The sequence below is a fragment of the Fulmarus glacialis genome, unplaced genomic scaffold (assembly GCF_000690835.1).
Source record: "Fulmarus glacialis isolate BGI_N327 unplaced genomic scaffold, ASM69083v1 scaffold12998, whole genome shotgun sequence".
Taxonomy (NCBI): Eukaryota; Metazoa; Chordata; class Aves; order Procellariiformes; family Procellariidae; genus Fulmarus; species Fulmarus glacialis.
In genome coordinates, this window is record NW_009230204.1 from 21,253 (window position 1) to 35,747 (window position 14,495).

Here is a 14,495-nt window from a genome sequence, read left to right on the forward strand (position 1 = left end):
GTGAAAGGCATCTTGTGTTTGTTTTGTTTTCTTACATCTTACTGTTTTGTTCCTCTGAAGAATTGTTACATACATTTTCTGAATATGATGGATATTCATAACCCCACTGTCAGAGGAACCAGACTAGCCATCTTTCCATCCCCTAATTTGTTTCAGTATACTGGCCTTGGGTCTTAGCTGGCAAACCTTTCTTGTGGCAGAGAAAAATGTTGTGAGCTCTCACTGCTACCATTTTTTTTTAATTATTTACGAATGGAAACAAAGAATTTGAGGAAAACGTCTTTTAAATAGCTTCATTTAATCTATATGCTTCTTGTTGCAAGGATTGAAAATTCCCTTGTAAAGTCCAAATCCTTCTGTATAAATGAGGCTAAGTTTTACGGGCAAGGTCTACCTAGGTTAGGCAGGCAGAGACTTTTTACCTTGCTAAGCCTGCCTGCATCTGCGCTCCATACAGTAAACATACAGCCACATTGCCACTAATTTTGAAATACATTGTAACTGATGCTGGATTTTCCAGGATCATATCCCAGCATACTTCTCACCTGGCTAAAGACCCACTCTAGGAGACGTGATATGGTCTGTTGTGGAAGAATTGTCCTGTGTAGAAACACTCTAAGCTGAATCCCACATTTATCTGGGACACTTCCAGCTCAGTATTTCTTATTTGTATCTGTTTCACTGTGTCAACCTCAGATAATGCCTGGTTCGTTTTTTGGCTGTGTTGTTATTGTTTCAGAAGATAAACAGAGGTTATGCTGAGTGAATGGTATTTTAGTGGTGGTTTCTGATCCTTGAAGGGCAAGAGGTGGTCTTGGAAGAACGATGATGCTACCTATGTATTGTGAGGGCGGTACTGGAGGCAGCTAATAAAAGCCCAATTACTATGGACTCTCCATATGCAGCGTGATACTTGTGGTGCCTTACAGCAAGTGCAGGGAGAACACTGTCGTGCAGACTTGGGATGAATAGAAGCTCCAGAGCTTCCCTATAAAGAAAGCCTCTTTTGTGGAGGTACATGAAGAATTTTCACTGCTTTTTCTTTTCCAGGACATAAAAAGGAGTAAGTAGAGTAGACATGAATAAAGAAGCAGATTGCTACTCCTGATAGCCACAGGTCCACATTTAGCTAATGTGGTGATGGAAAGTTAATTGTCAGCACAGAGGAGGAGATGTACTAGGCAAATTCTGTTCCTATTCAGTAGGTGGAGAGCTTAGTTACTGTGCTTGACATAGCAGCTGGCTTTAAAGAAGTTAGGATCTTGAATAGAGCTGAAACTTCCTGCCCCAGGGAACTCATGAAGGAGTAGGTCCTGTGTATCAAACACCTTTCTTCTGCAGGGTGTAGTCTGCAGGCTGACCAACATTACTATTGGACATCCTGGCCAAATCAGTTGTGCTGAGGAGACTGCATATTTATCTAGAGGGAAGAGAAGGAATTTTTTTCACCTTCAAAAAATATGATCTTCAATAGTGTGCCCATAACTGCTGCTATATTAAGCCTTTATTGTGCTGTGCCAGGAGGCTAGCCCTGGACACCAGAAGAGACAGCAGAAGAAGGATCAGTTACACGGTGGGCAGCTGCAGGATGGTAGCAGGCTATGTGTTTGGATGGCAAGACAATCTGGCAGTTTGGTTGGGTGCAGGGGTGGGTCACTGCCCCTCCTTTTATTGTTGCACACTGCTCTCTGCATAACTTCTGTGAGGATTTGGAAACTGAAGATCCAGCTGATTCAGAGGTTTGGAATAAGCAACTAGAAGATGACCCTGTCCTCATAGGGCTGGGCTTAGCCTAGCAAGACAGTAAGGAGTAGGGAATCCATTGCATGTCTGTGCTCTGGCAGCTAAGGAAGAAGAACACGGGGAAATGTAATGCTGCACTTGGGAAACGTGGGTCTGTGTCCACTGTAGTGTATGCAGCAGATCATTTCTTATCACATTAATATAGCTGTAATTTTTACTTTGTTGAATGCCTTGGATGTAAATTCCGCTCCCCTCTTTTACCATATCCGTATGGACCAAGTACATGTAATTAGAAATAAAAAAGTATTAAAAAATACCACATGTTTTACAAGACATCGCAGGTATCTTGGCAAAGGAGAATGAAAGCAAAACTGAAAATTTTGCTTGTCTCGTAAAGTATGTGACCAGGCCTTTGAAAAAGGCCTGCAGGACTGTGAAAAAGTTGAGTAATCATCATAACAGAAAATGCGCGAGTCAGAACTCATATTAAAATTAAATACAGTCGATCACTTAAATTTTTCACAAGCGTGCACAGATTCAAAGCATGTACAAACATGGGGTTTATTTGTGTTAGGAATGTAGAGTGCTTTAGAGCCCAAGCTAACTCTGCCCTGAAGAGAAACTTTTAAGGTCTTAGAACTACTGCTCTGTTTTTTACACTTGAAAGATTTGCAAGCATAACTATGTTAGGCATACAGAAAACGTAACTCCCCTACACTGCATAGATTGTTCCTGGATTAAACTCTTCTCTGCTTAGGCTCTCTAGGATATATCATAGTGTTCATGTTGCAAACCATCCCCACTATGAATGAAATATCTCTCTGGTCCACCTTAATTCAAACAAGGCCCCTTTTTCTCTGGTCTCTGTTCAAACTAGAGTTTTTGAGTGCTGAACCAGAGGCAAGGTTTGTACTATTAAAGCCCCTAGCTCTGCTGCTTTGCCTTAAGGAATCATTAGTAGACTAAGCATGCATTAAATGGAACTTTCTCCTTTGTCCCTGACATGCCGTATCTGTTCTTTTACACACTACTGCTGATGCCGTGACCTGTAGCTGGGTCTCCAAGGTACAATTAAAACAAGTATTAAAGAGTATTTTCCACATCTCTACAAATGCTTTAAATGGGCAGAATTTACATAATGGAAAAATAGGTTTAACACCCAGTTTTGAATACTCTTTACAGGATCTAAAATGCACTTGGTTAAGCTCTTAAAATCACATGGGAGCATTGATTATATGTCTGAGTACCAAGACAGACAGAAGCTTAAGAAAAACATTGATGCATCTGTTTCACTGCCATGTGAGAGATTTAAGACCTGAATGTAAAAATCCATTCATGCAAACAGACCTTTCCGCCTGAGTGGGGGACCACTAAAATTACAAGAGCTCCTCATAAGTGTAGGTATCTGTCTATGCAGATGCATTCTTGAGACAATCTGATCGCTACTATTAACTCAATAATATTTACCACAGTCTTACTTACACCTCACTGTGTTGCTTCATTAATGGAGAACTTGACGCCCAAGGAGACTATGGGCCAGATTTTCAAATGTACCAAGGCATATAAAATTCAATTTCATTACAGGCCAGGAGTTCTGTCTTTGGGCATCTGGCTGCCTTTGAAGCATCTAACACTTAAGTATTTTAGTCCCAGTTCAAACAATACAAAACAGCATTATGAAGCTAGGTTTCCCAAATCTTAAGCTAGGACTTTGAGTACTGCTTCTTGGTATTTTTGATTACTTGACATTTCTTATGTTACTGTATTTGCTTTTGACTTACTGGTCTGATTTTCTATAATTGGCTCCCTGTAGTACAACAGAAAAAGAGTACAAATTTTCTAATTATTATTTTATCTACAAAACCATAGTTGAACAATCAGGTAAGTTTTCACTGTTCATGTCTCCATCCAGTGTCTACTATAGCCAATGTGAAGACATTTGCAGACTTTAACAGGCAATTGTTCAAGCTCTGATATTAATGAGCAGTGGCTCCAGTGCTGCACCTCCAAATTCAATGGGAATGCAATTTTAATTACAGTTCTTTGCCATACGAAATGTCATTTTAGGCTGTCAATGGTTAGATGTCACTTCTCTTTGATGTGGATTTGTAATGTTTTTATTAAAGACTTGCAGACCTGATGGAAGAACATCAAGAAGAGTTAGCAACAATAGAGTCTATCGACTCAGGAGCTGTCTACACTTTAGCTTTGAAGACTCATGTTGGAATGTCTGTGCAAACATTCAGATACTTCGCTGGATGGTGTGACAAAATTCAGGCAAGTGAATATGTCAAGGAAATAAGCAGTGGCAGGGCTTCTCTACACATTTTTTTTTTTTCTGACACAGTGCCAAAAAGCAGTGTTAGCAAAAGTAATCAAGGAATCAAAAAATAAAGCAAAATTAGAATTTTACCTAAAATGGGTCTCTCTGGCAATACAAAAGGACAGTCTGCTTCCAGTTGGAGAATATGGATTTAGAATGTGACTCTAAATATCTAAGAAATCGGTTGAGGTGTCACAGTGGATGTGCATGTTTAGTCAGCTCTTGATTATTCATGGAGCAGAATGTCATTGTGGTCATCGTGAGGGTAAGTGCAGAGACTCATGTACTATGTTACGTTCTGACCAAGGCTGGTGAGTTTGCTTGATGGCACAGCACGTGGCACAGCATTTCCTCAAGTATCTTTAAGATCCACAATCAAGAATATCGTTCAGCTTTTTTTGGTCCATCAGACCCTCACTTTATGTTCTTCCATACTTTTGTTACCTGTGCTTTTATTTCATCCAACTGAAAATCAGGAGTTGACTACGGTATCCACAGTAGGAAATCATACAGCAGAAGCATCCCTGCCCCTTTCTCTGATGCAAAAATTCTTCTGGTTTTGAAGCCTACTCTGTGGCTTTCCAAGACATACTTATACGGCAAATATATTTGTAATAAAAATTATTAAACAGTACCAAGATTTGTCCCTTCTCTGTCTTTTAGGGTGCTACAATTCCAATTAACCAGGCCCGGCCAAACCATAATCTAACATTCACCAAGAAAGAGCCAATAGGGTAAGTATCACTTTTTTCTTCTTAGTGACAGCCTTGACATACAGAAAAGCCATTCAAAAGCTGCCATCAAAAATGTAATCTTTCCCTGTTTTTCCCTACCTTAAGTGTCTGTGCAATTGTTATCCCCTGGAATTACCCACTGATGATGCTTGCATGGAAGAGCGCAGCATGCTTGGCTGCAGGCAACACACTCATACTCAAGCCAGCTCAGGTAAAAACAAAAAGGAATGTACAGATGGCTCAGGTCCTCCACTATTTGTTCAGGCAAAATAATTCAGGCAATCTAGTGGATTTCACCCATAGGTTGACCATATCCTATGTTTTAAAGTGCATGTATAATAATACAAATTGCCATGATGATACAAGGTACTGATTGTCTTCAATTCTGCTCTGATGCTACTCTCATTTTCAAGAATGAATTGTTTTCCGCAAGAAGCCATCGCTTTTAATTTGTCAATACTGTGAGTAAGAAGATGAATATCGTATCAAAATTAAGATTGAATTGTATTGAATTGTATTGAATGTAAAAGATATCATCACGCATTTAATTAAAATAGGAGACCTAATCTGAATGTTTCTACTTAGGTCACACCTCTGACTTCCTTGAAGTTTGCAGAACTCTCAGCTAAAGCTGGATTTCCTAAGGGCGTTATAAATATTCTGCCTGGTTCAGGTAAAACTTCAGTTAATCATTTTTCTGGGAAAAGTAAGTCATGCTAAAAAACTGGTGAACTAGCATTTTACCTTTTTGAAGACCTATTACATAAGGGCATGTATTTTCATAGGTAGTAGGCTTGCATCTATGTCATACAGCGATTTCAACATATTTCCAGGACAGAATTGGAAAAATCTGTATGTCACCTGGCTCTAGCTACTGGTAAGAGCCGTCAGCCTACACCCTTTACAAGTTCACACAAATACCGTGAACACTCTGAAAAAGAATGTATGACAGAGAAACATGTTTCACTTGATTGTAAAACACCATTTTTTCTCCTAATCTTATCATCACTTGGAAGTATTTAAATGTGATTATGAGACCTAAAGCAAGCTGGTAAGATGTGTATTGGTCACTATAGGTAAGACGTGGTCCACACCGTGTTACCTGATGTCACCATTTTCCTCTTTCTCCTAAGGAAGACAAGTGGCAAAGTAACTGTATGGGGCAGGCTCTGTTACAAATTAGATTATTCCAACTACAGTGGAATATTAGGAAGGAAGTTTGTTAGTGCAGACAGATGGGGGAAATTTGGAGACACTAATGTGATCCAAGTTAACTAATACGAGATTTTTCATAGTCATATGAATAAAGCTGTAAATATAAATAAGGATGTGATATTGCACTTGACTGACATATTGTTAGATCTTTCTGTGATACAGTGCTGCTGCTGGAGTAGTAAAAATTGCCTATGTACTGTCCAGTTAAGCTGTTTTCCTCACCCTGATAGGTGGCTTAGTGGGACAGCACCTGTCTGAACATCCAGATGTCCGCAAAGTTGGATTCACTGGTTCAACACCAACTGGTAAACAGATCATGAAGAGGTACTCTCAGCAAAAGATTCATAAATAAACACTGCGTAATCTAGTTCTGAAGTATCTTATTAGCTATATTGTGCATCTAGCAGCAATAGAAAAGCATAACTACATATGGTTGTTTACATTTATGTAGAATTCTACTAAGTGACTACTGGAAAATAGAGGTTTATACATTTTCACTAGATATGATTCAAAGGAAATAATGAAATAAGCTATTTAAATGTTGTTTTTATATGATTATTTGTATTTTTTACAGTGCAGCCACTAATCTGAAGAAAGTTTCTCTTGAACTTGGTGGTAAATCACCATTGATCATATTCAGTGACTGTGAACTTGACAGAGCTGTAAAAATGGTAATGTTACCTCGAACTAAAATATATGCAAAGCCTTTGTGATACATCCTCACAGTATTGCAATATTCTTCTTGACTTCCCAAAAACTGCAGTAGGGAGCCCTTGCATGAAAAATCATGCAATCTGTTAGAAAACAGACTCTTTTTTTCTACAGAATGTTTCTTTATGGCAGCACAATTAAACTGTTCGTGCTGCACCAAAAAGGCAGGGATCAGTACTACAAGAAATATACATTAGAAAATACAACAAAAGGAAGAAATATAGCTGGAAAGTATTTTCACTAGCCAAGTTAACACATTAAAATTGATTTGTCAAAATCTAATACTCAAAAAAAAAAGCGCTTAAAAAATAGAAGCCTGAAAGTTCTTCTGTGGAGCACCTAATGCTATATACTACTTCTTAATTCACCATGAGTCATCATAATCCACCTTCGCAATCAGCCATAATGTGTTTAAAATTCATACATAAGATGTGCAAATGAGAAATTCAGTGGATTTAGGGAGCTTATTTCCTGCTAAGGTAATCTGATTCATCAAAATGACAGCAGGTGCAGTTTGCTCACTAAGAAGCAAACAAAGGTCTTCCACACTGTACTTACCCAAAGTGCTAGTTATGTGAATTCTCTAAACCAGCATAAGCAAGTACTGCTACCAAGAAGAAACTGTTATACACTTTCCCCATTTTTGGAGTGTCTTTTGGCAGGACAAGAGTCTGAGTGACTGCACAGTGAAGTATATGTGGAAAATAATAAAAGCTGAAACTTCGCAGTCAGCACACTGCTTGGCCCCACTACTGTTCTCAGCTGTAGAAGTGAGAGGGTGATGCAGAGGTTGGCCTGAGCTATACCTGGCACTGATGGCTTTAAATGATTGTGAAACAATGCTTTTTTGCCACACACTTGACACCAGCACATGATCCCAGTCATACCTACTAATGCCAGGACCCTAGGTCTTTGCAGCTGCCGGAAAACTACTTTTTAGGAACTTTATTTGTCCTGCTTTTCCTTCCCTCACCTGCCTACCCCCCTGGAAAAACAATGGCAGGTATCAGTTCTTGGTAAATAAAAAGGAACAAACTGCATGGAGTCTGAATACACACTCTTGAAATGGGAGGTTTTCTGCAGATTAGAGTTAGGTAATGTTCACCCAGTTACATGCGACTTTCGACACAACCAGTATTGCTCAGTGGATTAGTACAGTTTTATATTCACTGGTCAGGCTGCCACCCCTGTTCTCTGTGATGCTGCAGCAGGTGTTTCCGTGGAACGCTGACCGAAATGGAAAGAGCAGTGTTAATGGGTTCATCCTGAGCCATTTGTTTCCATGGAAGTGTGTTTGCCAGTTACAAGATTAGTCTGCTTGTTGCATTGACGATGTCCCTTTACATAAAGCATTACGCTTTGAGGATCACAAATACAGAATGCAACCCAAGGGAACAGAATGAAAGGGAGACTGAACAAAAGGGTGCATATAAATATTAATGTTTTTTTCCCTGATCAGGGTATGGGAGCAGTATATTTCAACAAAGGAGAAAACTGCATTGCAGCTGGCAGGCTGTTTGTGGAAGAATCAATCCATGATGAATTTGTTAGAAAAGTGGTAAGATATTCAAGGACTAAAGTTGAAGCAGATACTTTACTATGGCACAAAGATCCACTAGTTTTATAGACACTTGCATTTCTTCTTATTTTCAGTTGTTTAATTTCTCATTATTGCTTACGATAGGCAATGCTGCTTCTTGGGAATCTCTTGCAGGGTTAAAAGGAAGGCACTGGAGGGAGATATTTTCATCAGTAATGCACAGATAAGTGACATTGAAATAGATATTGTACCTTCAGTGATATTTCATATTTGACTAGGAAAGTAAGATTAAAAAAATTACTGAACTTAGGTCAATGTGATTGAAGGCTGCTGTGAAGTTTTAAAAAAAGGCATATTGGAAGCATAGCTAGAATACTACAAAGGTCATTATTAAAAATCCAACAGTCACTACACTGTACCACTGGAGAATTCATTTATTTCAATCAAGGACAGGAAATCACTGTCATAACTCATTTACCACTGGTAAAAGTTAACATTTTACATGCCTATCTTAATAGCAGAAGAGAGCGTATACATGAAAAGAGCATCAAAAACTTTCAGAAGTAACCAGAGATTATCAAACATAAAACAAAGCCTCATTTTAGAAAGGGAGGAGCGTTCCACCTTCTAAGAATCCAGCCCTTTCTTAGAGCCTAACTTCATAGTACAAAAAATGAAGCATCCTGAATCACTGGTCACTTTAACAACTATTTGCTATGTTATGTAACTTCATTTTAATTGGGTAATCCGTAGGTGGAAGAAATAAAAAAGATGAAAATTGGTGACCCACTTGATAGATCTACAGATCATGGTCCACAAAATCACAAGGCACATTTGGAAAAGCTGCTGCAATATTGTGAAACTGGAGTAAAAGAAGGAGCCACTCTAGTGTATGGAGGAAGACAAGTACGTAGACCAGGTAAAATATTGTTCAGAGATGTTTGGAACTTTTACACTTTAAACAAAAGCCATCATTGTCTCTGCTGCATTATGTAAAGTAGCGATATCTTGGGATCAGTACCAAGTAAGCCCAAGATACCACTTGAGAACAGGGCTTTCAAGCCTCATATTAAGAGAAACTGTGCAACTGAAGCATAACATATGAAATTGAATCAGAATCTAGTCCGTATGGGAATCTTTTACTCATTTATTCCTGTTGTTTGTGAGGCACTGAGGCTTTTTTTACAACACCCTTGAACTGTCAAGAGCCATAAGTATAATTATATCCATTTAGATCACACTAACACTAAAGCTGACTGAGGAAACTACTAGCAGAGTTTGCATAAGGTGTTATTATCAAAAGCCTTTTTTGCTATGTAGACAATATGTATGCTAAGTTTAGTGGGCAGGCATGAAAGCAACATTTTGTCATGGACATCTGTCCTTTATCAATAATGAAGGAGAAACATTTGCGGCAGAGTTTCAAAACATAATGATTGCATCCCTAAATAAAACGAAAGTGGAGATTCATACCTGTATGAAATCAGTGTAACAAAACTAAATGGGAAATCTTATTGAAGGGGGCGGCATTCATACAAAATCTCTGAAGTTGCTTTTACCCACTCAAACTGGAACACACTCACTCACCAAGATGTAGGTGACCAGGATCGCTTGTGTATAAAACCAGGACAGTTCTTGATTGGCAACGATGAGCTAGCTTTTGGAAAGGCCTTCACACCCTTCAGAAATGAACAGTCATTATGAGGTGATCTCCTTTGCCTCAGAATTTTCTTTACTTCAGCATCCATAAATCTTAGGCAAAGTTGCTGCCCATCACATGTTCTTCCTTGTTTGGAATATACAGGTCTTTATGGCTATGGTCTATATTCTTGTTGGGTAACAAGAAAAACAGTGGCCTCTGTGACATGCTGTAACCTTGTCTTCCTGCTGCCAGAGTGCAGGGTCTTCCCTGAGGAGTCCCCTGGGCTGTGGCATGCAGACCTTCTGGCCTGCACAGGAACAGCACATGTTGTTGCTCTGATCATTACAGGCCATTCTTTTAACCTTTTTTCTGCTGTTTCTCTGGTGCTTACACACATGCATTTCCACTCATACTTCATTCGTATCAATCTTGATGTTTTCTGTTTCAAGTCTCAACATATCTATGACCTCAAAGTATGGAAAAGAGACGGCCTGGGCAATACAAACCATGAAGCATTTTGCCATGCTCAAATGATGCTTTATCCTCTATTTAGGTTTCTTCATGGAACCCACTGTATTCACAGATGTTGAAGACCATATGTATATTGCCCAGGAAGAGTCCTTTGGTCCTGTGATGGTGATTTCTAAATTTAAAAATGGGTATGTTCTCCTCTGGTTACTGTTAGAAACTTTATTTTCTCGTTTTCACCCTAAGTGTAGAAATGATCATATACGTGGTATGATTTTGTTAAATCTTGTAAGACCAGTCTGAATCCCTAGATCCTCTTCCAGGTAAATTCTGAGGAAATACCCTTTTTAGTACAGGGTATCCTGCTCCATGTCGATACAGAACTAATGCTGTTAGCAGTGTGTGACAGGATAGAATGCAACCATAAGTGCCAGTTCTTAAATAAGACTTAGTATTCAGTGAAACATTTTTACTGAAGTTGATGTGGTAATTGCAACAGCTTGATCAAATTACAAAATGTGTATTTTTTCCAGTGGAATCACTTATTTTTCTCTGTCACAGAAGACTGCATAGCATTGTTGTGCATTGTGTAACACTGGAACATTACTGTTGCAAATGAAAATCCCTCTGTATATTTTGTAGACTGCCAGTTTTAATAGCTTTCATTCCAAATCATAGGCATTATTTTACACACAGATGAGATTAAAACCCTATGTAGAAACTTCATGTTACTATTTCCACCAGGTTTCATTTTCTGCAGTTTGATAATGCAGTTAAGAACGAGCCACATAGATAACCTTTCACATCTATAAATTATGTATGGTGATAAGGGACTGTATTGAGTTTTTTAAAGTTTTAAATTATTATGGATTTTTGAAGCTATGTGGAGATGAGATGCAAATAGAAAATAGCACTCTGGACATGGCCTGAGAACTTGTGTCTTGATAGAAGTCTGAATTTCAGTATTTATTCTCCATTAACTTGTAAAGCAGGCCAGAATTTTAGCAAACTGATTCATAATCTGCTGCCAAGCTCTGCTTTACAACTATTTTTGTATTGCTCTAATCCCCAAGTTGCACTGTAGCTGAGCAAAGCTGGTATGCATATTGCAAGTTTTCCTTTGGCATTTCTTAGTGTAGACTTTAAACATTGAAATGTAAGGTTATAAGCTTTACAAGTTTGAAGCAAGGGTATGAATTTCCATAGATCTGTCAGATTGACACACAGATTAGTCTTTAATAAATTGTCTTTAAAAAAGCTAACTGGAGAAGAAAGAGCACGGGAAAAGGTGCTTCAATGACATTGAATGTGGAAGGTTGCTAACACTTGTTTATTTTACCTCGTTGCAATTAAATGAATTCTTTCCCCCATAGGGATGTCGATGGAGTGCTGCGACGGGCAAATACCACAGAATATGGTTTAGCTTCAGGAGTTTTCACCAAAGACATAAGCAAAGCTCTCTACATCAGTGAAAAGCTTGAAGCTGGAACAGTTTTTATTAACACATATAACAAAACTGATGTGGCAGCACCATTTGGTGGATTTAAACAGTCTGGCTTCGGGAAAGATTTAGGTAAGTTGTTCTCTCCCTCCCTCATTTCACATCTGACAGTCCAATGGAAAAATAACCCTACCTGTGTACAGTGTATCTACTAAAACATGAGCTATGGATGCATTTCCTGTATCTCCTACATTCCTGCAATTACAGTAATCTAGTTCCTCTCCCATCCCTACAATACTCCCGCCTCAATACCTCCAGTTCAACGCATCCTCTACATTTGCTAAACGATGCTACGGCATGCCCAGTATTCCTCTCCAGCTCCTCTCAGAGCAGTCACATTACAGCTTGTCCAGAGCTGCATACAAGCTACGACACACTGTCAAGCAGCAAAGGTATTGGCCAAAATCTTCTTTCCTTTCCCTCAGAAAGAACGCTAATTTAGGTTTCTCCTCTAAACTTGTAAGAGCATGGGAAACTTTTTTTTTTGCCTTAAAATGTCATCAGAATTTGCCGACAGCGACAGAGAAAGGTGCATTAAAAAATCTTTTCTTTTCGAAACCAGTTTTTAAAAAAGCAAGGTCTAGCCTGTCAAAGAAACTTTACAAGTCTGGGCAGATCCAGCCTTGTGGCAAAGAAAAATGAAAGGAAAAAAAATTTCAGTGACAGAACAGATTTTTGCCTTTGGAATCTCTAGCAAGTATTGGACATTTCCTGAAACCAAAATGAGTAATAGTATCCAGAAAAAAAGATTATTGATTTTTACACAGCTTCTTTACCTAGAAACTTAACACAGGCAAACCAAAGTTGGTAAATTGAACTATGAGCCCCCAACGGCCATCCGGAGGCTGCCGCTACTTCAGGCCCACCAGGGGTGTCTGCTTGTTAAATTCCAGCTCCTTTTTCTTTCCAGATCTGTTGGGTTTGGCCTCTTCTTGTCAAACCAGTTCTGTAAATCTCAGTGGGAGGGTAACTTAATTAGTTTCTCTTTGTTCCTTAAGGACTCAAATATTGGCTAAATCATTTTAGATTTTTTTCTTGATAATATAGTTACAGTCTCTGACAACAGTCTGTCATTTAGCTGCTATTCTAACTGATGAATATTGTACTTGTACAGGTGAAGAAGCTCTTCATGAATATCTTAGAACCAAGGCTATCACTGTGGAATATTAAAGTAACAGCCTCACTTGGAAAGTAAACTTTTGGCAGAGTTTGAATCATAATGACTCCATGAAACACTTAATACCATGCCCAGGACATGCTGTCTGCAGTGCTACAACTGAAAAAAAAAAAACCAAACCAAAACACCCATTCCACGGACAAGTTTTTATAAATCAGGTCCAAATTTTAGTCTCACTGAAAGATAAAAGCATTTGGAAATTAACCTGAAGTTATTTAAATTATGCAGCAGCGTAAGAACATGGTTTGGCTTATTTTTTTAAATACAACTGAAGAATGAGTTCTCACATGCCTACTTATTTGTGTGAACATAATATTTACATGATCATTTTAAATCCTTAGTCGTTGAACTAAAATATACTTATTATGCCATTTTTGCTATAAACCATTTCAAGTTTTACAGTAGCAATTAAACATTCTGCTCTGGTGATTCTTCAGCAGTACAGAAAATCTTTGTGCCATAAGAAGTAAATCAATGCAAGAAAGTGCACTTACTATGATCTTTGTATAGTACATACAGAGTTCAACATTGGTGTTAAACTATGCATATCAAGCTAAAGTTACTGAAAATATTTTCTATCTTTTTGTTGATATGGAATGTGTGATCTGCCTGCAATTTGAAAGGTGGTTACATTAACAGATTAAAATCACTTTTTGTGTCTGTGCACATGGACTGTTATCACTGTTTTATACAGCATGATTATTACTTTGTATTTCATACTTTGTTTTTTTTTTAATCTACGGGAAAATCTGTTGTAAAATGACTGAGTTAAGATGTTGGCTTTCAAACTTTCTTCAGTTTGAAGGGAATTTTCCATAGATTGAGACCTCATCTAACAAACTAAGCTACTAAGACCACTTGCTCTTCTTAGAGTTCAACTCCACCCAAAGCTTAATCTGATTTGCAGGCTGCCGTTAAAAGTAGCAGTCCCATTCCCCGATTCCCATCCTTCCCCTTTGCTAAAATATTTTGTGGTTTAGTCAGTTAATCCCAGTAAATCATGCCCCTGTTCTATTTTTAAGCAGCCACATTGTGAAAGAAAGACCAGAATCCTTGCTATTTCTTACCACAAATATTACAGAAACAGATATTAAAACTATAGCTTTAAATATGGGATTCAAAATAAATTCTGTAAATAATTGCAGGTTTCAAGTCATGACATTAAGTTTAATATTGGAGCAAATACAATATAGAAAATTTGATTTTAATGGTGTAGGAAATACAAAGTTCCTTTAAGAAACAAACGATGACATCCAGGAGCATGATAGATACTTCTGAAATGCAAACCGATCTATGAAGTAAATAAGCCCAAATCATTGTATTTGATCAATGTGAGGTAAGAATGAAGGAGACGTACTTTCACTGATTTTGGTTTCACAATTGTTTCAAGCTAACCTAAGTACAGGCCAGCTGAACCTGTACCAGTACCATTCTTCTGGTA

At 38.2% G+C, this 14,495-nt stretch overlaps 1 protein-coding gene across 1 annotated transcript in view; it reads left to right on the forward strand.

Annotated features, from left to right (window-relative positions):
- ALDH1L2 (aldehyde dehydrogenase 1 family, member L2) overlaps positions 1 to 13,284 on the forward strand; it is a 33,674-nt gene extending 20,390 nt beyond the window's left edge. The window contains exons 14-24 of the mRNA XM_009584136.1: positions 3,866 to 4,020; positions 4,730 to 4,800; positions 4,906 to 5,011; positions 5,386 to 5,473; positions 6,246 to 6,339; positions 6,590 to 6,686; positions 8,186 to 8,284; positions 9,020 to 9,185; positions 10,462 to 10,567; positions 11,750 to 11,949; positions 12,992 to 13,284. Of these exons, the coding sequence (XP_009582431.1) occupies positions 3,866 to 4,020; positions 4,730 to 4,800; positions 4,906 to 5,011; positions 5,386 to 5,473; positions 6,246 to 6,339; positions 6,590 to 6,686; positions 8,186 to 8,284; positions 9,020 to 9,185; positions 10,462 to 10,567; positions 11,750 to 11,949; positions 12,992 to 13,047 (1,238 nt within the window). The 3' untranslated portion in view covers positions 13,048 to 13,284. The remainder of the gene's footprint in view (positions 1 to 3,865; positions 4,021 to 4,729; positions 4,801 to 4,905; positions 5,012 to 5,385; positions 5,474 to 6,245; positions 6,340 to 6,589; positions 6,687 to 8,185; positions 8,285 to 9,019; positions 9,186 to 10,461; positions 10,568 to 11,749; positions 11,950 to 12,991) is intronic.
- The last annotated feature ends 1,211 nt before the right edge of the window (positions 13,285 to 14,495 follow it).